This window comes from Bactrocera oleae, chromosome 3 (genome assembly GCF_042242935.1).
Source record: "Bactrocera oleae isolate idBacOlea1 chromosome 3, idBacOlea1, whole genome shotgun sequence".
NCBI lineage: Eukaryota > Metazoa > Arthropoda > Insecta > Diptera > Tephritidae > Bactrocera > Bactrocera oleae.
Window position 1 is genome coordinate 33,381,548 of NC_091537.1, and position 27,249 is coordinate 33,408,796.

Genomic DNA, 27,249 nt, shown 5'->3' on the forward strand with positions numbered 1-27,249 from the left:
CAATTTAAAAGAGTTCAGTTTCCCGTCAAGCTTAGCTTTGCCGTAACTATAAACAAAGCACAAGGACAAATATTACAGGTGGCAGTTTACACATATTTGCACCCAACGGAAAGACGTATAATATAGTTTATAAAAATATCTTTGATATTGCTTATTTTTAATTTTTACATTTCAAAATTATTTATTTTCGTTATAGTGAAATATATTTTAATCTTTGTTGTATTGATTCAATAGAGTATATTTTAAAACTTGAAAATTCATTGCATTTAGTAAGTTTTTCAAGTAATTAATCCAAGCGAACCAATAAATATATTCTTTCTATTGATCCGTTTCTACTATAATGATATCTGATACTTATTTGATGGATTCGATGCGAGCGAAGCCGCGGGTAAAAGCTAGTTCTAAAATATTTTTATATAGGTACGCCTGCCATTTTCACCACTGTGGTGTCCTGTGTCGCCTACTAATAGAGAGAAGTTGTACTGCTTTTTGCAAACTATTCAGGTCTCCGGCCGTTGGTATAAAATATCTTGTAATTGGCTAAATTTAGTCCCATAAATCTGGAATTCAAAGGAACTGAATTTTGTATTTAAGCAATGAATAATTTGCCTTTTATTACTCTGTCGACAAAATTCGTGGCCAAAGCGCTGCTTCGGTTGCAGTTAATCTGCGTTATTAAGAATTGTTTTTCTGGAATCCCTAGACTCCTCCTATAGCTATCCTATAACTCCGCTAGACTCTCCTCTAAGCGGATGCCTGTTATTTTTAACAATTGGTTATACGATACCAAAACGACCTGGTTTTATACGGCCTGGGCTGTTTTTGCGGGGATCTAACCTTGTTTAGATTGGTAAGTAGAAATTTAAAATTGTCATCTCTGGAACCACACCTTGCAAGTGGGGTGCTCTCTATCATCCTGACCCATGACAACTAGGTCGGTTACACAGAATGTGCTAAGAGCACTGTCCATTCCTACGGACATAATCGTTGGCGAACGTCAATTACGCAACGTGAACGCTGATGCTAACGCTCTAACTTCCTAGCCGAAGCAGCACTTGGGGCAAATTACAAGTACATATATCGCCTGAATTCAGTATAACGCAGACGAAGAAGTTTCAAACTTGTCAAAGTACTGTACTCCGTACAATAATAGGATGCCTCTTGCCTTCTCCCAACGTACATTTACGCAATGTGGCCCATTTAATTCTGGTTAAGGAACACCTCGAACTACTCTCAAGGCAGTTTATGCTGGGAGTCTTTCGCAGAAATCATCCTTGCAGTGATCTGCTTTGAGCGGAGCCGCTTCTTAGTAGCATCAATACAACATTCCTAGACTAATTCGGCGACATTGAACACCTTACTGACGACTACCCAAACATGGTTTAGATAACCGCTACAATAATAACATCGGTAGTTGATGAGGCGAGCGCCTCTGCGTAAGGCTTCCTGACTGATGGTTCATAGCTCTCCCGTTCTTAGTAAAGTCAGGTATTCTGTGTAATTTACCTAGCTCGGGAGGTTTTTTATTTTCGCAGAAGACCCCTGTTCGACTGTGAGCGGGGTTGGAGCCTCCAGAATCCGTGCCATGGCATTGCCGAAGCAGCGGGTGTATTACCTCTTACGTAGGTGCAACCTGGAGTATCTATCCTTATGTTGGCATTTGGCTGCTGTTTGTGCAATCGTTCACCTTATACTAAATGTGGATTGGCCTTTCAGATGATATTGTTAGCTTCATCCTCCTCTTTCCGAGACGCCTACTAGTAGCCAATTGGGATGCCCAGCCATCCCTCCTCTTTTACCAACGTGAGTTTGCGACCGGCTATGGCAACAACAACATATCAGTAAATAAAGCTTTATTTAACATTTTTACATAAAAATTACTGAAGCTCTGTTAAAAGCGTCATCTTCAAATAAAAAATAGATTGGGTGTCCTTTTGCTCCTGCATATTTTGATCCGCTTGGCAGATTTTTAATTTACGTAGTTTATACTTATTTATTATTTATTATTTGTTGTTATATTGTAACTTAACAAGTAAGGAAGGGCTAAGTTCGAGTGTAACCGAACATTCCATACTCTTGCAACTTGCAAGGATCAAAGCCTGGAAAATACCTTCAGGTGTTGCCAAAACTTTATTTTAAACAAGTAAGGGTTATAACCGAACATTTTATACTTTTGCAATTTGCAAGGATCAAAGCCGCCGAAATACTCATAGATGTTGGCAAAACTTTATATTAAACTAGTAAGGAAAAGCTAAGTTCGGGTGTAAAGAACATTTCATACTCTTGCAACTTGCCAGGATCAAAGCCACGGAAATACCTTCAGGTGCATAAGCTTTGTTAGAAAAACAAAAATCAATATACATACATATGTAGTATATGGTAGTTTGGGTATCTTGTGGACCAATTCCTTATATTTTTGGCATTAACCTATAGTATATCCATATTATACGTTCAGTTAATTTCGCTATGGTAGAATTCTTATTTGCCAATATATGCGATATAAAGTCCACCGATAGTTCGAAAATGTTTCTATTAGGTATTTGGGGGCTTAAGAAATTATTGACGCCATACAACCTGTTTTTGACATTGCATATTATTATCAGAAAATTTAATTTCTATCATATATTTATACAATAATGGTTTATATAATATCAAATTATACATATAACTTAAATTTTCTTATTTAAATTATTTACATATTTTTCTTAAAATTGTCTTAAAAACTACTGTCAAAATAAATGTTTGTCACATACTACTAACATTCCACAGACTAATGAAATGCTCCCAATGTTTCATTAAGGTACCTCACATATCAATGATAGATTTATCGCGCTTTTAGTAGTTTTTAACATTATCGTTATATGGGGAGTGGGCGGGGTTAGCACCCGATTTCACCCATTTTCACACTGTTGGTAGAGGCTAAAAACATTTGTTCTCAGTGAATTTTGTTATCATAACTTTAGCGGTTTAGGAGATATGCAAAATAAACCTTTTAGAGGGTGGGACCACGGCCACTTTTTAAAAAGTACAGATGTCCCTCCTTAATGGGATCGTGTATATTAAATAACAGTCTTGTATCTTATTGTGGAGCGGACGGACGGAGAGACAATCACCCGGATTTCAACTCGTCTGTTCATCCTGATCATTTATATATATATAACCCTATATCTAACTCTATACTCTGTAGCAACATGTTGTGAGAGTATAAAAACAACAACCAGACAATCGCAATTTATTATTTTAGGGATTTAAGGTTTGAACAAATGTCTAGACCGATTTCATTTATATTCCCACATAATTTTTAAGAAAACTTGTGCATTTAATTTCATCATCACAAATTTTGTTCAACTATAGGCACTGGGGTCCGCATATTCGCAACCTAGGGGCTTGAACAGTTCTGGTACGATTTGGACAATTTTTGGTCATAAGATGGCACACTTTAGAGGGACTATTCGTGTATACCAATATATTTATTGCTGCTGTATTTGTAAACTGACATGTGAAAGTATCAGATAGAATTTAAAATTGTGTTATATGGGAAGTGGGCGTGGTTGGGATCCGATTTTCTCACTATAGAAATATTATAAGACTGTTATGTAATGAATTTGGTTGAAATCGGTCGAGCAAGTCTCGAGATAAGTGATTTCACTTGAAAGTGGGTGGTTTACGGCATAGTTATAGTACATTATACGTTTTCGATTAATGGCCTTTTTGGGGCGTGGCAGTGGTCCGATTACGCCTATCGACGAACTAGTCCTTACTTTTTTGCCAAAGAACATGTGTATCAAGTTTCATCAAGCTATCTCAATTTTTACTAAAGTTACAGCTTGTACAGAGAGACGAACGGACGGACAGACAGACAATCATCCGGACCGTTACGGGAACAAAATTATCATACTCTGTAGCAACATGTTGCAAAAGTATAAAAAGTCTATATTACTTTCTCTTAATAAATAAAAGTTTAAAAATTATGCGGTTTTTAATATCACCTTTTGAAATTTTTGTTTTATAGAAACGTTTTCTTTTATTGGATTGAAATAATTACTTTATATTTTATTATACTCTTGCAACATGTTGCTACAGAGTACTCGACTGATTTCAAACAAATTCGGTACATAACATTCTTCTTATAGTCCTATGTTACAGGGCGAAATGGAGGAAATCGGACTTCCGTAAAAATTTTTCTTTGCTTATAATATACCCTTGTGTCAAAAATGGATTGAATCAGATCCATTCCTTTCCCTTTGCTCCTATATACTTAATATAAAGCTTTTCGAACTTCCCAAACGTCTTGGATTATAAATGATAATTTAATTTTTAGCCTCAACATTTATAAAATTACTTGAAAGTATGTTCTCAAGTATACCTGTGCAAAGTCCAAATTCCCAATCAACTCGCCCCTTTCTCTGTCCCCAATATACTTTATAAATGACTTCCGACTTTCCACCTGAATTTAAACCGTTTAGGATGGCCAAGCTGTGTAATATTTTAATGATATTAAGTGCACACGTTATAAAACTATAATAATGGTTTGGCGCTCAATATCAGTGGTCTTGGTCCAAACCTCATATCCCTAAATGCAATAAATTCGGATTTGACGTTTTGCGGATCACCTTAATGTATTAAATTTAGCCTCTTGGATTGAGTTTATGTCAGATATGTCTTATTTGAGGATGATATTAATATAATTTTCGCAGACGGAAAGTAAAATATAGTTACGTATATAAAACTTATTAAGTTCACAACCTATAATATAAGTTAATAATATACCAATTTGATTGTTATCCATTCTCAATTTCCACGAACAATTAATGTTAAATTCAACTCGTCTTTTCATTCTAATTATTTTTATATAAATATATAACTCTATAGCTAGTCCGATTAGTATTATTATAATTCGTAAACACGTCTGTACAACGAAGTAAATTTGAATTTAATGTTCATCTCATTCATATGTCAAACTAAACATTTACTTGTAAAACGATAAAAGCGGGCCTTTATTTTGCCATGAAATTCAGCTAAATCTATGTAACAGATTAGAGAAGTTATTTATGTAATGTACACTTTATTTTAAACGTAATTATTTGTAGTATCACTGCTTAATTGTAAGATCCCGGAGGCTTTGTGTTCGCCGTAGTACGTAGCAGTTGCATATGCTGTCCCAGCATATGTTCCAAATGATTGCACTCACGTAATTTCCCCTTAAACTGATCGAGAGTTTCATATAGAACCGGATAAAGTTGTGGCAAAATTCCGTGATCCAAAGTCGGGAACAAGTGATGCAAAATATGATCGCCAAAATGTGTTAAAACCAAGAATTGCGATCCCTTTAAATCCCCTCGATCGATAATAGTATCCACTTGGAAGAGGCCCCAATCACGATCCTCACGAGCTGCATCACCTTCGTGATAGATGTCTGGGTCGTGATGAGCAGCATTCAAACCAATAACGCAGAAAGCAAAACTGGCAATCATAGTGATGAATATCCACTGACGCAACGATAAAAAAAATGAGATATCAGAGAACAGAAAGATTGCTAGTGGTATACTGAGCGGCAGAATATCATGCCAGTACATGATGTTGATATGACGTAGCGAGTAAATAATTCTGAAACAAATGTATAATAAATGTAATAGTGTTCAACATTAGAGAAATTCGAGGCACTACCTGGTTGCCTTTTGTAATGGGAAAGCAATACAATAGGTCAATGGCTCTGTGATAATTGAGAGGTAACGCATCATCTTGTTCTTTATATAAGGATTGGGGATCCAGCAAACAAGCGGCTCAAACATTGACAATTCCAAATCGAAATATGAATTTGGATATATATGGTGGGAGAGTGCATGAGAAATGCGCCACGAGCAGAAGTTCATCATGCTCATATTAAAAGTGTACATGCGCCAATTGTCTCGCCTGTGGAAATAGTTATGCGCTGCAATGGTAGTCCAACAAAGTGTTGTGCCGGCCAGCGCTAAGCAGAGTATACTATTCAGACGCGCGCTTAATACAGCGAAAATAAATATGGACACAAATAATGATAAGTGTATTAGCTGAAAATTATGTTCAAATTATTAGCTAAACATAACTTTTCACGAAATTTAGGTATAATTTCAAAAGGCCACTTACATCACTTTTCTTCTTTGGAGTGGTATCAATAGTTTTGAGTGTTTCACGAACACGTTCACGCAAAGTCTTATAGAATCCATCTTCATGCAAAGTGAAGGTATAAATGCGCTGATTTTTTGCATCACGTACTTTATATTTTTGAAGTAACTTCTGGGGCCCCTTGAAGATATGGTGGGCCTCAAATGCTTCGGTAATGTCGGTACCCTGAGAACATAATTTAAGTGTATAAGCAAGCTATACCATATTTTGAATTCATATTAATTTTTACCTTCGATTCGATTAACCAAAACTCGCCACCCGGGTGCTTATTTATAAATTCCGTAAAATCATAGATTCCATCATAAATTCGCCATAAGCCTTCAGCTTCGTCGTCTTTTTGTTTGCCCAAGAGCCATCTGTGGAGAAGATGAAAACGATTTTAAAAAATCTCTTTGTGAAAATGTTTTGTTTTAATATTCTTCAGGTGCCACATTCAAATATTCTTTTAATACTAGTATAAAGTGATCCTTGTTATTGTAAACATTTTAAATATAAATACTGAACACCGTTTTATACTCTAAACAAAACATATATTTACATATGTATATTAAGACAGACACTAAAGGGTACAGGATTTTCGTTGTTTCCCTTTATCAAACGAAAGCTCATTTGTCGGATCCGCGAATATCGCACACCTATAGGATATACAAGTATGTACATAGCACACGAACTGATGATTCAGTTGTGAAGGGTATTATACTTACGTCGCAGTCGAAGTTCTCGTTTTTTTTTTTAAATTTACCTTATAAAATGTGACTCTTTTTCTTAATCATATTGAACTTGGCATAGGCCTGCGTGAGGTACACCTTTTACATACATTGCCGATGTTGTGGATAACCGCTGACATTTAGCTATTTACCTATTTACGAGTAAAGTAATTTTTTTTTACGATAGAAACGATTTGTCATTGCACCATGTTCAACAAAAATTAAGAGCTTATCCCACGTTGTTATAGAAACAAATTTTGATTATTTCAAGTTGTTTTACAACCAGCGTTTCAAATGCTGATACATGAGGTTGTCAAATATACATTTTAATTTATTAAAAGTAAATAGATGATTTAAGAAAATTACTTCTATCTACATATATAATAAGAAATAATTGAATTTAGTGGAAATTTTTGTTTCTAAAAAAAAGCAAGATTTCTAGTTTTAAATTTTTTTCCGTACATATTATATTATATATTATAACAAGTAAGGAAGGTTTAAGCTCGCACATTTTATACTCTCACGAGGTGTGTTCAAAGAAAAAGGTTCGTTGAAAAAAAAACGTTGAATTTATTTTTAAAGTACTTATTTATTTATCAATATCTATTTAGTCCTTTTCAAAGTAATCCACCTCGGATATAACACTGGTGCCAACGCTTATTCCAATTCTCGAAGAAACTACTGAAATGCGCTTTTCGGTATGGTCATCAGCTCTTTCTTCGATTCTAATTTGATCTCATCGATTGTGGCAAAACGCTTTCCTTTCATTGGTTTCTTCAGTTTTGGGAATAGGAAAAAGTCGCAAGGAGCCAAATCTTGTGAATACGGTGGTTGAGGCATGATAAGAATTTTGTTTTTGGCCAAAAAATTACGAACAAGCATTGATGTGTGAGCTGGTGCATTATCGTCATGCAGAATCCACGATTTGTTTTTCCACAATTCCGATCGTTTTGCCGTATTGCCTCACGCAAACGTTGCATAACTTACTTGTAGTATTCCTTATTAACTGTACGACCTTTTGACAGGAACTCATGATGCAAGTATTGCATCCATTATTTACAATCACAGGCAAGAAAATACTTTATTACTAGAAAGAGAGTCTTACGGAATTCCATTAAGATTTCTAACATATTGACAGATAGATGCGGTATAAAGTCAACCGAAAGTTCGAAAATATTTAAATTAGGTATTTGGGCTAAGGGAAATATTGACACGATAATACCCATTTTTAGCACAAGGGCACAGAAATATTCTCCCCGAATTTTAATACTAAAACTCATAGACTAACCGATATGTTCGATAAAAAAAATCAGCAATATGCACTGGTGTCCACATATTTGGTGTCTGGGTCCTTGAAAAGTTATAGTCCGATATGGACAATTTTTTGTTGTTAAATTAAATACTTCGTGGACACTATTTTCGCAAAGTTTTACCCTAATAGCTACATTGATGTTTGATTGTATACTATAAAAAGAAAGAATCAGATATAACTTAGTTGTCAACCGATTTCGCCCGTTTTCACAATATATAATATAATAAGAATGATTGGGTAGCCTCACACACCATATTTGGTTCTAAATGGTGTTGTAGTTCCTGAGAAGGTGCCTAGCCCATACAGCGGATCCCATAAAACCCTTCCCTGCCATTCTGGCTGTTTTATTCAGTGAGTTATCGCACTTTTAGTAATTTTCAACGTGGTTACTATTTTATTTCCTCCATTTTCACAGTTTAAGAAGAAATACTAAGAAAATTCTTCTCATTGAGTTTGGTTGAAATAGCTTCGTTTGGGATGGTTTAGGAGGTATTTAGATTTAACCATTAAGAGAGCGGTGCCACGCCCTGTTATTTTGTGAATTTCCAGAAGACATGTAGCTTTACTTTTTATAATAGTAAGCTGCAAAAATTAGTTGTGTCGTACTTTAAATACGCTTCTTTTCGGTAAATTCCAGATTCAACCAGGACCACCGAGAGAAAAACCGGGCCCAGGGGTAAAAAGAAGGGAGCCTTCTCCCACACGAATATTTCTGATACTTTATACATTTTATTAACTATCTTCTCATTTACTACTTCAATGTTTTTGAAGAATAAGTCAAATGCGACGTTTATGCTCTCAACACATCTGTATTAAATTTGCTTTCTTGTTGATGTTGGGCGGAACAAATTTGTTTTGCAACGGGTGACCCAAGTAGAGGTACTTTTTTCAATAGCCCTTTTTGACAGATAACACGTGAGTCGTGTCAAGCTGTCAAGTTATTTTTGTTTAGTATTGTTTGGCATTTAATCATGGAAAGACTTCTCTATGGTCTCTTGAAAAGTTACAAGAAGATCCGACGTTTTAGAGCCAAACTTTTTATTTGCGATGAGGCCCATTTCTGGCTCAATGGGTATGTAAACAAGCAAAAATGCCAAATTCGGGACGAAGAGCAACCTGAAGACATTCAAGAGCTGCCATTTCATCCAGAAAAACGACGGTTTGGAGTGGTATGTGGACCGGTGGAATCATCGGTGCATATTTCTTCACAAATGATGCCGGTGAGAACGAGTCATCTAAAATTGGACTCAAAGGATGGACCATCTGAGACGTAGCCGCGGTCAACATTTGAAAGAGATAATCTTTAAAAACTAAATTCCAAAGAATGTTCTTTCGAATGGTAATAAACATTTCCCATTAAATTTGAATTTTCTGTGTTTTTTTCTTTAAAAATGGAGAGAACCACGAAATGGATCACCCTTTACTATTTTAAAAATCAATGATGTATAAATTAATTCATACGTAGACTTTCAGTCAAAAATAATTTCTTCAGATTATACCGGAATATATGAATATAGGGATAGCAAAACTTGCCTGTTAATAAGAAGACAGAAACATCTCATTCAAACATTATTTGATAAAATAATATAATATAATAATATAATGAAAAAACGGTTCTTTTGAATTAGAAATTTTTTTGAAATTTTAATATCCTGATAAAGTTTTGGAACCTGCTTTTTAAAATCCTCATATATTCAATTATTTGAAACTTAGAAGGTAGCTGGAAATCCAACTTTTTGGCTAATTCTGCCTCTAGGCACAGTGTAGCTAGTCCAGAAATCCTGCCCTGTGACGAGCACGATCGATGAAAACATTTAACCCTTTATAAAGCACTAAATAAACGTTTACCACTTGAAACGAAAACGGGTAAAGTGCAAAATATTCTCAAAGCGATGCAAATGTTTGGGAAATATCTTTCAAATTTTTGAGCATTGATGGCATTCAGGATGTTGTATAAAGTGAGACATGTTTCAAAATTTGCATCGTAAACGTGTCTGAGATGAATAGCTTCAAGGGACAACTTATCTTATATATACAAAATTGCAAAATTGTTTGCAGCTGCGTTTAGTTCATCTTCTTTTATATGATGTCACTGCTATAGAAATGAAAACGATTCCTTTTGAATTCAATTTCCGTGTTTTTGGTTTTTTTTTTTGCTGATAATAAAATCGTCTCAATATGCTCTAAATTCTCTGCAGCAATTTTGCATTCATTACAAATTGCAAGTCCATAAGAAGGCTTTCTATAATACTAACTTTAACGTCGATGGTGGCATTGATCTCTTGAAGAACCAAATTTATTTCATTGATTGAATGAAGGGGTTTAAACCATTATGGAGACCATCAACAACTCAAATTTGCTCATATATTTCAAAATTCCATGAACGTCTCGACGAGTTTCTGCCGTAAGCTTGAGTTTTTTAACTTCATTTAGAGCGTTTATCAATCCGGGAAGAATTTTCGCAACTGGTTTGGCGTCATCGATTTTGACAGACCACGTAGTGTTAGAAAGACAGTGAAGCGAATTGAGTATTTTAGATTTAAGAATTTCCCAACGTTGTGTGCCGCTACTGAATGACACCGAAAAAGTTATTGCTCGAGGACTGCATGCAGCCGAGTTGACTCCAGCGTGTGGACACCACAGGGCGAAAGAACTGCATACTTATATTATTACCATTATCATCGGCCTGTCCACGGTAATCTTCTAAAAGAATATTGTAATTTTCCAATGTTGAAAATTAAAGCGGCAATAGCTTTACCGGTTTTTTTGTGACAATCTAAAAAGCAAGGAAACGTTCCTCTATGTAGAAGACTTTTTTCTCAGCATCGAGATAGATATAACTCAAAATAAATGTAGTTTGCTCTACGTGGCTGGAATCAGGTGTTGAATCAAAATTATTGAGTAATATTTAGCCTCTTTTCATTCTTCCAATATGAAGGATATCACACGATGAGCACAAAGTTCAAAAAATTCATTCTGTATTCGCGTAGACAGATAATGAACTTTTAAATGCTGATGTGATTCTTGAGAAGCCCTAAAGTTTTCTAAATGCCTAAATCTTTCTAAATGTCGACTAAAGAAGATCCCAGAAAATGTTCGTTGTTCAGTTGACCAATTTCTCCTCGTAACGCTAATTCTCTCCCACTCAAGAACAAAATGGTGTCTAAAATTCGTTTTAGAATTTTTCTCCACTTTTTAGCTTCACTCACTATTTCATCACACAAATACATGTTGATGGTGGATCCTCTGCTATACGTGTTTCCAAATTACACCATTGAATGTAACACTGAAAATGATCGCTGCTGCCTTCATGTGATGGGAATTTCTCACATAGTTCCTTCCATGCTTGTCCTTTAGCATTGTCGTTATATTATTTGTACTAAAAAGGCGACGTGGTAAACAGAAAAATGCTTTTATTATCTTATTCCAAACCAACCAGTCACGTTTTACCTTTTCACGCAAGACCGCGCTTTATCGGTAATAACACCGCCCTTCCGACGGGTCTGAGTCCAACATTAAAACATATATTTGCGAAAATTTCCCCACATTAATGAACTCCTCAAAATCCTCTAACTCAAAGCCTGCTATTTTAAGCCCCTGCTTCGGTTTAAACCAAGATTGATAAACACAACATTCAGAATTTTAATGATGGATTAGAGCTAATTTCCTAGAAATATTAAAATACTTTTACTACAAACGAAGAGATGCTGGCTTTCTTCACTCTCAATAAAATCTGCAGCTAAGAAGTTAACCACTTTGGTTTTTATAATTCAAAAAAGATGCAACTAATGGCAATTTTCTCGGCAAACACGCATTTTGAGTAACACTTGGCACTTTAAAAAATTTAAAGTCACTCTACTCACCCTTTAGTTGTGATAAGTTTCGAATTCCTATATGTAGGAAATTTGGTTGCAATTCCTGACTGTTTCCACGTTTCTACAACCATCCTTGTACGCTAAACGTAGAAGGATCTGTACTTCAATAAAATTGGTGAAAATGCACAGCGATCGATCGTCAATACCGTTCCAATTCGAACTGAGTAAAGATTGAATCTACGTAGACTATTTTAAATTGTTTACTTTTCGCCGAAATCCCAGGAGAAAATGACAAGCGGTTTTTTATCAATGTTTTGAATTATAATATATATACATATAAATATGTCTTGTACATACATGCATATATGCATATGATTTTGATTCGAAACTTTATAAATACAGGCGGCCACTTCTAATCAGTATAAATTTTTCCCATAAATACGTAGTACAAGTATATACATATGTTATGTACGTATTTTAAAAATTAAATTTTCACAAATTGGCTCTTATCAATAAATAAATAAGCAATACAGAATTGGCTGGAGCCTTAATATAATCTTCTATTATTGTCTGCATATACATTTTGATTGGGAGCTTCTTTGAAAATTATTTAATCATGCAGTTCTACTTGCTATGTAAAGCAGGGTTTTTCTTTTACCTATTCTAAATTATTTTAACTAGTCTCGAAATTAAGTGTTAAATTCAGCTGAGAGATTTTAGCAACCGACATAACATTCAAATTAGTCAGCATGATAAACCATATAGATTGAATAAACGTATGCACATACATACGTATATCTTTATACACATGGTCAACCAAATTTGGTAGATAAATTTCATCCGTGGCCATTTAAAATGCGTACATATATATGTACATGCATCATCACATTTGAGCAACAAGCAATATGCTGGATTCTATGAAACTCTTTCTTATTCTTTAAACACAAAGACGACTGCGCGACAACGAAATTTTCTTGTCGGCAGTTGTCGTCTTGAAGCCAGCTTCTTGAACATTTTGAACGACATATGTCTGATAATCTGAAGTACGCAATTTCGCTGTTGCCGTACTAAAACCAGAGAATGTTAATGAATAGAGAAGGAGCATATGTTAGCTGTACTAAAATGTTAATTACGATGAGGGAACATCGAAAACGCGCAAGTTCGAAAATAAAATTTCACCATCCTATCAATTTACGCAACGAACTACACCACTCTATAAGCAAAATGTATATACATACATACATATGCACAGATGTTCTTTATTATGCGCATAAACAAAAATTAAAGTAATAAAATGGAGAATAATTGACTTATGAAAAGAAAATATAAATAAGGAGGGAAATAATAATGAAATTAGGATTAAAATATCATTTAATAAAAAAGGGTTATAAAAATAAAAAAAATAGTATAAAACAAGTAAGGAAGGGCTAAGTTCGGATGTAACCGAACATTTCATACTCTCGCAAAGTCAAATGGTATAATCGTTTGAGATTTCTTTGTGGATTGGCTGATATTTTCGGTAGAAGGTCAACTATAGGCACTGGGGTCCACATATTTCGTACTTAGGGGCTTGAACAGTTTTGGTTCGATTCAGACAATTTTTGGTCACAAGGTGGCATACATTAAACGTATTATTCACGCAAAGTTTTACCCCGATATAATCATTGTTGCTTGATATGCATAGTGGAAAGTGAAAAAATCAGATGGAATTTAAAATGGTGTTATATGGGAAATAGGCGTGGTTGTAGTCCGATGTGGTTTGTGAGTCCGCCCATTTTCGCAATATAACATAGAAATAGGAAAAGAACGTTATGCACCGAATTTGGTTGAAATCGGTTAAGCAGATCCCAAGATATATAATTTTGAACGCGGTTCCTATAAAGTCATCTCATACCATCCCAGAGATAAAATTTAATGTATCTGGCGTGTTTAGTGCTTGATTTATCGCGCTTTAGTAGTTTTTAACAGTACCGTTATATGGGGAGTGGACGGATTTGCCACCCGATTTCAACTATTTTCCCACTGTAGGTAGAGGTTCTAAACACATTTGCTTCCAGTGAATTTTGTTATTATAGCATTAGCGGTTTAGGAGATATGCACATTAAACCTATTAGAGGCGGGACCACACCCAGTTTAAAAAAAATTTTTAACTGCAGATGCCCCTCCCTAATGTGATCCTGTGTACCAAATAACAGTCTTGTATCTTATTGCGGAGCTTAGTTATGGCAATTTATTTGTTTTTGATTAATGGCGTTTTGTGGGCGTGGCAGTGGTCCGATTACGCCCATCTGCAATACCAACCGTCTAATGGTACCAAGAAACATGTCTACCAAGTTTCATAAAGATATCTCAATTTTTACTCAAGTTACAGCTTGCACGGACGGACAGACGGACGGACGGACAGACAGTCACCCGGTTTTCAACTCGTCTCTTCATCCTGATCATTTATATATATATAACCCTATATCTAACTCGATTAGTTTTAGGTGATACAATCAACCGTTAGGTGAACAAAACTATTATACTCTGTAGCAACAGGTTGCGAGAGTATAAAAATATCTGATAGGATTTGAACTTAGGCAAAATATTTCACGTTGCAATAAGGAAGTGTGCTATACAAGCAGCATCACAGGCGATATTCGAACAATTTTGGCTAATCTGTGAACTCAAACAGCTATTGTTGTTTACTTTCTTCAATTCATCTATATATCCAAATATATTTGCATATATGTACACATATGCACATATGTATGTATGTCCCTCAATATGTCTTTCGCAAAAAAATAAAACATTCGCGCAAGTGACAAAAAACGTAGACGCATCATCATAGGCCAATAATATTCAAGCGAACTCGCGGCTTATTTTTTAAGTATTTTATATTACAATGACAGCAAATTCATTCATAAGGAACATACGTCTGCTTCAAAACAAAGTGCTTTCGTTCATAACTCAGCGCCACGCTATCTTTTCTGTGCGCCCCGTATGAATGAAATTGAATTTGAATGGTTTCAGTAAAACGAGAAAAATTCAATTTTACAATTTGACAGCCACCACTGAAAATCCTACCATTCCCCTCGCATTTGTATGTTGCCCACAAGCTGCTTCCTCACATCATTTGCTAAAAATCAGAAATTGAAGAATTTGTCTGATGTTCCCTTCAGAAAGGAGAATTGGCAACATGACCTATTAGCGAGTTAAAATAATATTTTAATATATTTCATATTATGCACTATATATGGCATTAAATTATAAAATGTATATAAAATTGCCATTTATATGAAATCATTAATTACTTCTATATACTCTAAGCACACTCCATATAGTACTTTTACACATACATATGTTTACTTATTATTATTATTTCATAGTTTGTCGATTTAGCTCATTTTATCTGAATACGACGCTATGAAAATGCAGCCCAATCGATAATCGCAATATTTCAAAAGAGCATAAGCAGAGAATGTAAATGAATATTCATTAATATTAATTGAATATTCATTTACATTCTCTGGCATAAGTCAACTTTCAATAGCAAACCACTGCAGAAAGGACAAACGAGACAACATAGCCGATCGACACTGTCGTAAAATTGTCGATTGAAACAAATTTTCTCAACACGATGCGCAAAATTCGGCGTCAATATGTATGCGAGCTCATATGTATATATGTATGTTTGTCGACAAAGTCGTCATTTGGTTTTTTTCGACAACACAATGTCCGCGAGTTAATATCGTTTACACGATATGAGTCGAAAGAAATGTACTTTTGAGCTGCACCGGAATGTGTACTCTTTATTGATATTCTTAAGACTAACTTGTTACATAGATAGATTACTGCTATTTATACTAACTAGTGTTACTTATTACTAGTTGATAGTTTCTTTACATATAACATATTGTTTATTTAAATACATTTGCATTGTTCTTAGATAAGGTTGTTTTGTTTAATGTTGTTTTCATACATTCAGTTCATTCAGAGATAAGGTTGTTTTGACGTTTGTTTGTTTAGGATAAGTAAACGCTCCTTAACTCTCCCCGGTGTTTAAAATGAAATGTCCTCATTTCAAATCTGCTATAGTCGGAGGAACTCGGCTTAAAGTCGGCGTAGTTCAATCTCGTATGATTCTTCGGAATTTTTACATCGATTGACATTTGATTGTACTATCACATATTATTATTATCAATAATTGATTATTTTTATCAATTAATTGTATTATTAACTAATGTATTTTGCTTCATTAAATTTTGATGTTTATAAGTATATTTTTATTATCGTGCTTTTATTTAATTAGTATTATCATTATTATTAATTTTCTTATATTAGGTATATATGTAATTATTATTGTGGGTTTCTTTTGATATGTTTATACTCTCGCAACCTGTTGCTACAGAGTATAATAGTTTTGTTCACCTAACGGTTGTTTGTATCACCTAAAACTAATCGAGTTAGATATAGGGTTATATATATATAAATGATCAGGATGAAGAGACGAGTTGAAATCCGGGTGACTGTCTGTCCGTCCGTCCGTCCGTGCAAGCTCTAACTTGAGTAAAAATTGAGATATCTTTATGAAACTTGGTAGACATGTTTCTTGGTACCGTGAGACGGTTGGTATTGCAGATGGGCGTAATCGGACCACTGCCACGCCCACAAAACGCCATTAATCAAAAACAAATAAATTGCCATAACTAAGCTCCGCAATAAGATACAAGACTGTTATTTGGTACACAGGATCATATTAGGGAGGGGCATCTGCAGTTAAATTTTTGTTTTTAAGTGGGCGTGGTCCTGCCTCTAATAGTTTTAATGTGCATATCTCCTAAACCGCTAATGCTATAATAACAAAATTCACTACAAGCAAATGTTTTTAGCACTTCTATTGACGGTGTGAAAATAGTTGAAATCGGGTGGCAACTCCGCCCACTCCCCATATAACGGTACTTGTAAAAACTACTAAAAGCGCGATAAATCAAGCACTAAACACGCCACAGACATTAAATTTTATCTCTGAGATGGTATAAATTGGCTTTATAGGAACCGCGTTCAAAATTAGTCAGTGGGCGTGGCACAGCCCACTTTTAGGTGAAAACCCATATCTTGAGATCTGCTCAACCGATTTCAACCAAATTCGGTGCATAACGTTCCTTTCATGTTTCTATGTCATAGTGCGAAAATGGGTGAAATCGGATTACGACCACGCTTACTTCCCATGTAACACCATTTTCAATTCCATCTGATTCTTTCACTTTCCACTATGCAAATCAGGTAACAATGATTATATCGGCGTAAAACTTTGCGTGAATAATGCAATTAAAGTATGCCACCTTGCGGCCAAAAATTGTCTAAATCGAACCAAAACTGTTCAAACCCCTAAGTACTAAATATGTGGACCCCAGTGCCTATAGTTGACCTTCTACCGAAAATATCAGTCAATCCACAAAGAAATCTCAAACGAGTATACCATTTGACTTTGCGAGAGTATAAAATGTTCGGTTACATCCGAACTTAGCCCTTCCTTACTTGTTTATTTCTGATTTAGTTTTTATAAATCATTTTTTCAAAATTAGTTGTGATATTATTACCAAAAGCGATTTTAGAAAAAATCTTTGCTTTTCCTAAGTTTTCAATAGTCGTATTGATCTCGGGAATTTCGTAGCTTAATCGTATGAGCGTCCATTTTCCTTTTTTGGTTTCCCTTGTTTTCGGTACCTTTTTTTGGAACTATTGGTTGGATAATTTAACAATTTTTCAATTTCTTTCTTGCTGTTTAGTCGAGGTGTAAACATGTAATCTTCTTCCTTAGATTACTGTTGTTTCGTTATTGTTGGACTCGGCGCTGTCCGCTCTTTCAGGATCTGCTTTGGAGTTTGGTGAAAGTATTATCCGCTATTTCAGGACCTATACTTTTTTTTTTGATTTGCTCCACCTTTTTTCAGATCTTCGCAGGATTGCACGTTGTCCGCTACTTCAGGGTCTTTTGTGAACCCTGGTGAACTCGCCGCTGTCCATTTTTTCAGGATCTGCTGGTGGTTCATTTCTTGAAGTATTATCCGCTGTTTCGGATTTGTACTTCTAATTATTGCCGTTTATTTTCACACTTTTTTCAGGCTTTTAGTGCTGGAAGTCTTACTTCCTGTGGAATTTATTATTTTATTCCTTTCGGAATATGGCTTTGGATAGCATGTATATTAGCCATCCCGGTTGAGGCCCCAGTTAATATCGTTTACACGATATGAGTCGAAAGAAATATACTTTTGAGCTGCACCGGAATGTGTACTCTTTATTGATATTCTTAAGACTAACTTGTTACATAGATCTTACTGCTATTTATACTAACTAGTGTTACTTATTACTAGTTGATAGTTTCTTTACATATAACATATTGTTTGTTTAAATACATTTGCATTGTTCTTAGATAAGGTTGTTTGGTTTAATATTGTTTTCATACATTCTGTTCATTCAGAGATAAGGTTGTTTTGATGTTTGTTTGTTTAGGATAAGTAAACGTTCCTTAACTCGCGCGAACTCGCCGTTATTTCGTTGGCTTGCCACCTCTCATAGAGGCGTGTCAAGTGAGATCTCATAATATAATATGTTGCTTAATTTGTATTGAAAAATACTGATGCATTTATGACTTATTTTCGTAGTATAATAATAATATATGTTAAAATATAAATACACATAAATTCATACTTGTAATCGTTTTTAAAACAAATTCGATTGATAAAAACTATCTGAAATAATTATGTGGCAGTGCGCCCTAACCCCTCCTTGCCTGTGATCGTTTAACTCGGAAGAAGTGTAGAAAAAAGTCATTGTTTGCAAGAAGAAGCAAGCATCAGCGTACGTGTATTTAAGAATGTTGTGTGATTATCACATTTGTGTAAATACGCATTATAAGGGAATATTCAATCAACCTAAACATATGAACATATTTTCCTGAAATATCTTAATTATCTCAGGAAGTAAAATATGCTATTAAGGTAATTGAATTATGATATTCTTAGACTCCAATTAATAAAATAAAAACATTAAATAAAATTTAATTTCCATGTGTTTTAGGATTCGAACGTATAGGCTCGTATTCGAATTGAGCTTAACTCCTTCACGCTTACGACCTCAGCCACCTCAAAAGTGAAAACGCGGCCGCTTAGCCACAGTTTTATTGTTATCCTTTTCGCCAACGCACATACATAAGTTGGAAAACGAGACTATTAAATTTTTATTTTATTATAAACTCTGGGGTTTTTACCGATAATACAGTTTTTTAATTCAGAAGGCTTTTCATAATTATAAATTTTGTCATATCATAGAAATTGAAAACATAAATCTAAATAAGTAGGCGCAACGATTTTTCATTTAGGAATATTCGTAGCGTCTATTTATGGTATTTCGCACATTGTGTGGTGTATTTTTCTTTTACGAAGTTATATTTTTCGATGTTCCCTCATCTGGAATTACAAATTAGTAAACAAAAAGATTTGATTTAACATTTGCGCCTTCTCTATTCATTAACATTCGCTGGTTAGAGCTTTAAATAATTTTACATTTCACATATTTGTGGCAATACTACAGCTGCCCATTGTCGTCGGCAAAATTAGAAATGGTTTTAATGGTTTGCAGCGACAACTGCAAGGCTGGTGGCGTGAAGTCATGCTGTTGTCTAAATAACTGTTATACTCTTACAACATGTTGCTACAGAATTTAATAGTTTTGTTCACCTAACGGTTGTTTGGATCACCTAAATATCCTATCATTCTAAATATAAATGATCAGGATGATGAGACGAGTTGAAATCCGAGTGACTGTCTGTTCGTCTGTGCAACTGATAACTTGAGTAAAAAATATATCTTAATGAAACTTGGTATACGTGTTCTTTGGCAAAAACAAGTGAGGACGAGTTCGTATATGGACGTAATCGGACCACTATCACGACCACTAGACATTGTGAAAATGTGTGAAATCCTCTTCCCATATGATGGTTTTGTTAAAAACTACTAAATCAATAACTAAATGCTTCAGAGACAAAAAGTTTTACATCCAAAATGGTGCGAGAAGACTTTATAGGAGTCGCTGTTTATATTAGGAGATGGGGGTGGCATCGCCCACATTAAGGGTCACATATCCCCGGACCTACTCGACCTATTTAAACCAAATTCGGTACATAACATTATTCTGATGTTATGTTCTGAACACGGATCGCAATCTGACTACAACCGCGCCTACTTCCCATATAACACGGTTTAAACTCCATCTGATTTTCTACTTCTTTTATACTTACCAGTATACAAACTAGGCACCAATGATTATTCGGATAAAACAAATAGTGCATTCGAGGTATGCCATCTCGAGTATAAAAATTGTCAAAATTGAACCATAACTGTTCAAGCCCTCGGATACCGAATAGGTGGACTCCAGTAAGTATGACTGACTTTTACTCACAAATATTGATCAATCTGGGAGGTATGTTATTTAAATTCGGGCAAAATGTTTCTTTGATAAAAAAAATATACACTTGTATCAAAAATGTGTTGGATGGGGTCAATACTTCCCTTAGCCTCAATTTCCAGCTGACTTTATACCACATTCAGGTTATTTGAAAAGCTTTGCGCTCGAAATGAAAAAATACTGTTTTGGTACAAAATATATTTTTTTATTCAATATAATCTACCTTTACTTCAATACACTTATTGTAATGATCCTCCAATAATTTTATGCCATCCCTATAATAACTTTCCGGAAGCTCTGCAAATTACCCGTCTACGGCTGAAATAGCTTCTTCATTCGACGAAAAACGATTTCCACGAAAAAATTGTTTCACGTTTCTGAAGAGGTAGTAGTCGTTGGGAGCCAAATCTGGTGAATACGGTGGATGCTCAAGCAATTCGTACTTTAATCACTGTGCGATATTCAATTTTTTCCATATTAAAAAAATACTTTGACACGTCAACTTCAAATGGCCTGTAAGCAAAGAATTAATTTACAGTATGGAGCTAGTAGTGCTATTTCTTGGTGCGCACTACTCCACTAACCTGTATATCGGCCAATGTGGAGGCTATTTTAATGAAATTGAGACAGCGTAATTTTCTAATAACCGTGTGTCTTTGTGCCAAAAATGGATAAAATCGGGCGAAAGCTTGCCTTAGCCCCCATATAACTGGTATTCAGGATTTTGAAACATCCGACTTATATTTTTATATTTATAAAATTGCTTGAAAATATGTTTCCAAGTATACCTGAACAATGTCAAAAATTAAGGCAATCAGATCTTCCGATTCTCTGCCACCAATTTACCCTATATAATTTTTGACTTTCAACTTGACTTTAAGCCGTTTAGGTTGGTCAAAATGTGTGATATTTTAATGAAACTTTGTACACTTTTTTTAAAAGTTATAAAACTAATTAATGGCTTGGAGCTCAATATAAATGAAACATCAACTCAATATATTAAATATAATTTGATTTAAGTACAATTTTTACTGACGGAAGTAAAAGCTAGTAATAAAACTAAGTGAGTGTATGACGTTCAAACCAAACCGCCCACAAAACGCCATTAATCAAAAACAAATAACTTGCCATAACTAAGCTCCGCAATAAGATACAAGACTGTTATTTGGTACACAGGATCACATTAGGGAGGGGCATCTGCAGTTAAATTTTTGTTTTTAAGTGGGCGTGGTCCCGCCTCTAATAGTTTTAATGTGCATATCTCCTAAGCCGCTAATGCTATAATAACAAAATTCACTGGAAGCAAATGTTTTTAGCACTTCTATTGACGGTATGAAATTAGTTGAAATCGGGTGTCAACTCCGCCCACTCCCCATATAACGGTACTGTCAAAAACTACTAAAAGCGCGATAAATCAAGCACTAAACACGCCAGAGACATTACATTTTATCTGTGGGATGGTATGAGATGACTTTATAGGAACCGCGTTCAAAATTATACAGTGGGCGTGGCACAGCCCACTTTTAGGTGAAAACCCATATCTTGAGATCTGCTTAACCGATTTCAACCAAATTCGGTGCATAACGTTCTTTTCATGTTTCTATGTCATAATGCGAAAATGGGCGAAATCGGACTACAACCACGCCAACTTCCCATATAACACCATTTTAAATTCCATCTGACTCTTTCACTTTCCACTATGCAAATCAGGCAACAATGACTGTATCAGGATAATGCGATTAAAGTATGCCACCTTCTGGCCAAAAATTGTCTAAGTCGAACCAAAACTGTTTCAGCCCCTAAGTACTAAATATGTGGACTCCAGTGCCTATAGTTGACCTTCTACCGAAAATATCAGTCAATCCACAAAGAAATCTCAAACGAGTATACTATTTGACTTTGCGAGAGTATAAAATGTTCGGTTACATCCGAACTTAGTCCTTCCTTACTTGTTCTTTATAAAGTTTTGTCTACACCTGAAGGTATTTAGCCGGCTTTGATTCTTGCAGGTTACAAGACTATAAAATAATCGGTTACACCCGAACTAAAGCCTTTCTTACTTGTTAAAAAATATTTTTTTCCGAAAGCAAAGAAAGTAAGAAACCTGAGGTGTTTAATGGTCCTTGGAAAAAGATGTCAAGTGTGTTCAAATCAAATATCAGTAATTCTGCAAATTTACAACTAAAGACATAGTCGATGACACCACACTCGCATAATGTGTTAAAATATTCACTTATAGATAGATAGATTGATTTCGAGGTATGCACCGCGACCTATGGTCTATTGTGCCCTCCCCTAAGTCATATCGTATCATCTAGGCCCAGCAGGTTGATAAATTCCAAAATTCTGCTGGGTGCTAGTGAGTAACCCCCCATTAGCAGTCTGGCATGGTGCATGCCCTGAAGTTGTTGCCAATGGGTCTCCCTACCTACTCTTTCCTCTCTACGGAGGAGCTCTTTGATTGTATGTGGACCAACCGCTATGAATGGTTCCGGTCCTATCATTTTTGTAGAGGCCGCAGAGCGGGCCAACTCGTTAGCCAGTTCGTTTCCGGCTATACCCCTGTGGCCAGGCACCCAAATAAGATGCACTCGGTTGTGTTCTGATAGGCTGTTCAGCCGTTCTATATACTCCAGCACTAGAAGAGATCTGACCTCATAGGCAGAGATCGCTCTTAGTGCCGCCTGACTATCGCTAAGTATAGCAATACTTTTATTGCGATAGTTGCGTTGGAGGTTTATGCCTACACACCGACTTATAGCATAGACCTCGGCTTGGAAGATGCTCGGGAAGTTTCCCATGGGAATGGAGAGTTTGGTGCTTCGCCCAGCGACCCCTGCACCAATCCCCTCCTCTGTTTTTGACCCGTCGGTGTACCACTTGATAGTACTTTCCCGTAGCAGCAGGTCTAGTGATGAATTATTCTATTCAGACTTGCTGCCAAGGGTGACTTTAAACTTCTTGTTGAAGTTTACTACTTTGGTAATGCTGTCCCTTGGAAGAAGGGCTAGTGGTATTTCCTCACTTAGCGCTTTCATCTGCTGGGATGAGATTACCTTCCCTTTGCCAACTCCCTCTGATGTCATTTGGAGTAGAGTTCGTTTGGCTGTCTGTTTGATTACCAGATGTAGCGGTGAAAGTTCCAGCATGACTTCCAGTGCTGCGGTCGGACACGTTCGCATTGCTCCCGACGCGCATATGCAGGCAAGTCTTTGCAGCTTCGACAGTTTGAGTCCTACCGAAGTCTGCATTGCTTTAGCAACCCACGATACCGCTCCATACGTGATAATCGGTCTCACAATCATGGTGTACATCCATCTGATTGTCCTTGGGGAGCACCCCCAGGATTTCCCAGCAAGTCGGTTGCACACCATGATTGCTTTTGTGGCTTTGGTTAAGGTCTGGTCCACATGCTGCTTCCATCGTAGTGTGGAATCCAGCATGAGGCCCAGATATTTGACCGTGTTGGCCATCTCCACCACTCTGCCGTCAAGGGATATGCTTTTGAGGCCTGGCAGCGACCTCCGTCTGGTGAAGGGAATTATTGTAGTACGGTATTATTGTACGGCTTCAATCCATCTGCGCACTGGTGCTGCCCTCTGTAGGCATGTTGCTTTGCATGAAGCGGTGAACCCTTCAGCACCTTCGATCGTATTTCGTGGTCTCTGATCTTTGATGAGTAGTCCTTCCTACCTACTTTGGGTATGAAGATCACCCTTGCAGTGCGCCATGGTTCTGGGATATATGCCAGCGCAAGGCTATCCCTCATCAGCCGAACAAGGTGGGGCAGTAGCACCTGCTCCCCCTGTTGCAGAAAAGCTGGAAGGATACCATCCGCACCCGGGGACTTATATTTTTCAAAGGAGGCCAAAGCCCACTTGATGGAGTCTGCAGTGAAGAGCTGTTTTGCGACTACCCAGTCCAAGCGTGATGGCCTGCTTTCGACCATAGGTCGGATATGGTCTTCTTGAATCGTCTCCGAGAAATGCGCGAGTAGAAGAAGTCTGAAATGCAGAAGAAGTCAATATCGTTCCTAAGTACTATGCAGGTTCTAGGTCTCTCACTTGAGAGATCCCAGATTACCTTATTTGACTCCTTTTCGAGGCCCCTGACCTCTCCTTTATTGAACCATGGCTCCTGGATCAGTAGTAAGCCTAGTCCATCCATCATGAACCTGCTCGCGATAACCGCCGAGGCAGACGCCGCGTGGTGCAGGTTCACCTGGGCAACTTCTAAGCGCGGCCCCACTATAGGATCGGCTCCATGAGGAATTGGTCCTCATGCTCACCGTCCTTCGCGATGTCTCCCGCCAGGTTTGTGAGCCCCTCCAGAAGCTCCTGAGTCGAGGGTAGCGCCCCTCCTTGCTCGCCCGTCTTCTCGGAAGGGACCTTCGCCGTTGTCTCAGCAGTTGCCGCCTGCTTCGACGTACTTGCGCAGGGTTGAGTCGCAACCTCATCCACCTGCATTTTATTTCCCGCTTCACCCTCGGTGATCGTTTTTGGCTTGAATGGCCTCAGGACCACCGAGCTGAACCTGTAGTTCAGGCGGAAGCTCACCCTCCTGACGAATTTGTATGATTCGTCATCAATGCAGAGGTTGAGCCTCCACCCTGAATCCTCAGCTATGCTTTTGATCACCCGCCAGGCCGATGTGTCGAGGCCATCGTCTTGGTTGCGGATGAGTCCTAGAGCAAACCCGTAGGACTTTCCTGCGCATCTGGGGGGGAATACCGTCATGCTGTGCATGGGCGGAATTTCGTTCCCCTTTTTCGCGCAGAGGATGGGGCCATTCCAGCCTGTTAGCTTGGGAGCGACCTCCCTCAGCCAACAAGCCGACCTTTCATCCTTGCAGTCAACCTGCAGCATGCCTCCCTTAAAATATACCCCATGGAAGGAGGCCTTGTATCCAGACCTCCTGAATACCTCCTCCATGAGTAAGTCTTGGAGCACGGTGAGCTCCTCTGCTCCCAGCGCCTCCGCCGGATAGTTCAGCGGCAGCACAGCCATTCGAATGCCTTTGAAGGCATCCGCATACCTGCGCTGTCCCTCCGCTGTCCGGGGGGTGGTTTGGGGCGGAGCGGTGGCCACCAGTCGCCTGTGCGATGTTGCCCCTCTGCCGCTTGGTGTTGGGCGGCTCCTGCGGCGTCAGCTGTCCGCTTTTACGCTTAGCCGCTTGGGTGGTAGAGGGAGCTGCCCTCTCGCAACCTCGGCCCGCGGGCTGAGTTGCGCTTACTGGGCAGCGGCCCCGATTGCTGCCATTACGCTTCCTAGTGGCCGCGGTGTTACCACCTTTCTGCTTTCCTGAAGCCGGGGAGGTGCTGTCACCTCTTACCCTGTTACGCGCTAGGGTTTCGGCTTCCTCCGGAGTTCTTCCCTCAGGTACCACTTCAGGCTGGCTTCACTCATTCCCTTTCTTCTGGGATCGTCCTGTCCTCCCGGACATCCCGCTTGTGGCAGGGGGGTAGTCTGCCTCCCCTCTTCCTTCTTCGTTAGTGAGCCCCACCAGTGATCGCCCGTTGCGACTCCTCTGTGTCCGAGCAGTTGCTCCTGCTCGAGAGAGTCTCCGTCGGGTTCTCCTTTTCTTTACCCGCAGCGGCCGCAGTAGAAGTCGCCTGCTGAGCACCGCTGCACGAGGGCATGTCATCTTCGTCATCCCTAGCATGCTCCTCGAACAGCGCTCGCTCCTCTGGCGAAAGGGCGTCCAGGAAGCTGAACTTATGTTTAGCCCCTGATTCGCCCTTACTTGCACCGCTGCTCTTGTTGTTACCGTTGTCCAAGGTCGTTTGCTGTTGTTGTTGCCAAGTTCTAGTAGTTGTAGTTGTTGTGGTTTTTGTTTTTGTTTTACTAATCTTGTTCTTACGACCCTTGGCTCGACAGCGCGAGCCGTCGGGTCAGCTTTCGTATAGGGAAACAGAGAGTCCGCCGCGCCAGAGCCCCTTGACGCGGTAAGGCCACCGTTACTTCCCAATACGGCCCGGTGTTGGGAAGGCTCCGTTATAATACAGCCGAATTTACCTCCTGGCTGCAAATCATCCAATCCAATGGGCACGGGAGTCGCATAACACCCTGGATTAGGAGGTGACAGCTCTCGGTTGTCGCACGCATGCGGCTTCTGACTCCGTAATTGAACCGAGGTAGATTATAAATAAAAACTATTCTCAATAATGTAAAAAACAACTTTTAAATTGTTGAAATAACTATGGATATATTTAAAACTACTATTCAATAAATATATGTAAAGCTTCAGAAACTAGAAAAAGGGGTGCTTAAAAATGTCGAATCCTGATAACCTGATAATATACAAATTAGCTTAGACGAACTAAACTCCCTAATAACAAACATAGCGACGGAAATATTTACACGACAAGGACCACACATAGTATAGGCAACACTTAATCCTAATGCAGGACCAAATATAATTTCTGACCAAGTAATAGAAGAACAATTTAAAAATAATCCAGGAGATCTTGACAAAATTCCAGACATCGTAAAATATCTTCGCGAATTTTCAGGAAATCAAGGCGAATTTAATTCAAGAAGAAAGAGTGTAGAGCGTGTCCTACATATATATGAACACACAAAAGGCACACCCGAATATTATGGAATTTTAAATACCATTGGAAATAAAATAGTGGGAGAAGCAGATATTGCTTTGGAGTCCTATAACACTCTACATGATTGGACAGCCATCTCAAAATGTTTACCACTTCATTACGCTGATAAGAGAGACCTAGCGACTCTCACGTATCAAATGACTTCATTAATACAGGGTAGTTCCTCAGTGCAAGATTTTTACCAAAAAG

At 37.5% G+C, this 27,249-nt stretch overlaps 2 protein-coding genes across 2 annotated transcripts; both read right to left on the reverse strand.

Moving 5' to 3' along the window:
- Positions 1 to 4,968: 4,968 nt before the first annotated feature.
- On the reverse strand, positions 4,969 to 12,233 carry Cyt-b5-r (Cytochrome b5-related). Its single transcript, XM_070106426.1, has 5 exons — positions 12,048 to 12,233; positions 6,395 to 6,521; positions 6,127 to 6,330; positions 5,668 to 6,050; positions 4,969 to 5,607 (listed from the first exon to the last, which is right to left on the reverse strand). The coding sequence occupies exons 1-5, from the start codon at positions 12,128 to 12,130 to the stop codon at positions 5,100 to 5,102; spliced, it is 1,305 nt and encodes a 434-aa protein (XP_069962527.1). The 5' UTR covers positions 12,131 to 12,233; the 3' UTR covers positions 4,969 to 5,099.
- Positions 12,234 to 24,694: 12,461 nt separating this feature from the next.
- On the reverse strand, positions 24,695 to 25,453 carry LOC138856030 (uncharacterized). Its single transcript, XM_070106478.1, has one exon. It carries the CDS (start codon positions 25,451 to 25,453, stop codon positions 24,695 to 24,697), a length of 759 nt encoding a protein of 252 aa, XP_069962579.1.
- Positions 25,454 to 27,249: the final 1,796 nt, after the last annotated feature.

Excerpts from the sequence above, each read along its gene's own strand:
- Cyt-b5-r (XM_070106426.1), bottom strand. The coding sequence starts at position 12,130 with ATGGTTGTAGAAACGTGGAAACAGTCAGGAATTGCAACCAAATTTCCT. Across the intron at positions 6,522-12,047 it reads AAACTTATCACAACTAAAGG|ATGGCTCTTGGGCAAACAAA; the intron begins GTGAGTAGAGTG and ends TCTTCTCCACAG. Across the intron at positions 6,051-6,126 it reads CTCCAAAGAAGAAAAGTGAT|CTAATACACTTATCATTATT; the intron begins GTAAGTGGCCTT and ends CATAATTTTCAG.
- LOC138856030 (XM_070106478.1), bottom strand. The coding sequence starts at position 25,453 with ATGGCTGTGCTGCCGCTGAACTATCCGGCGGAGGCGCTGGGAGCAGAG.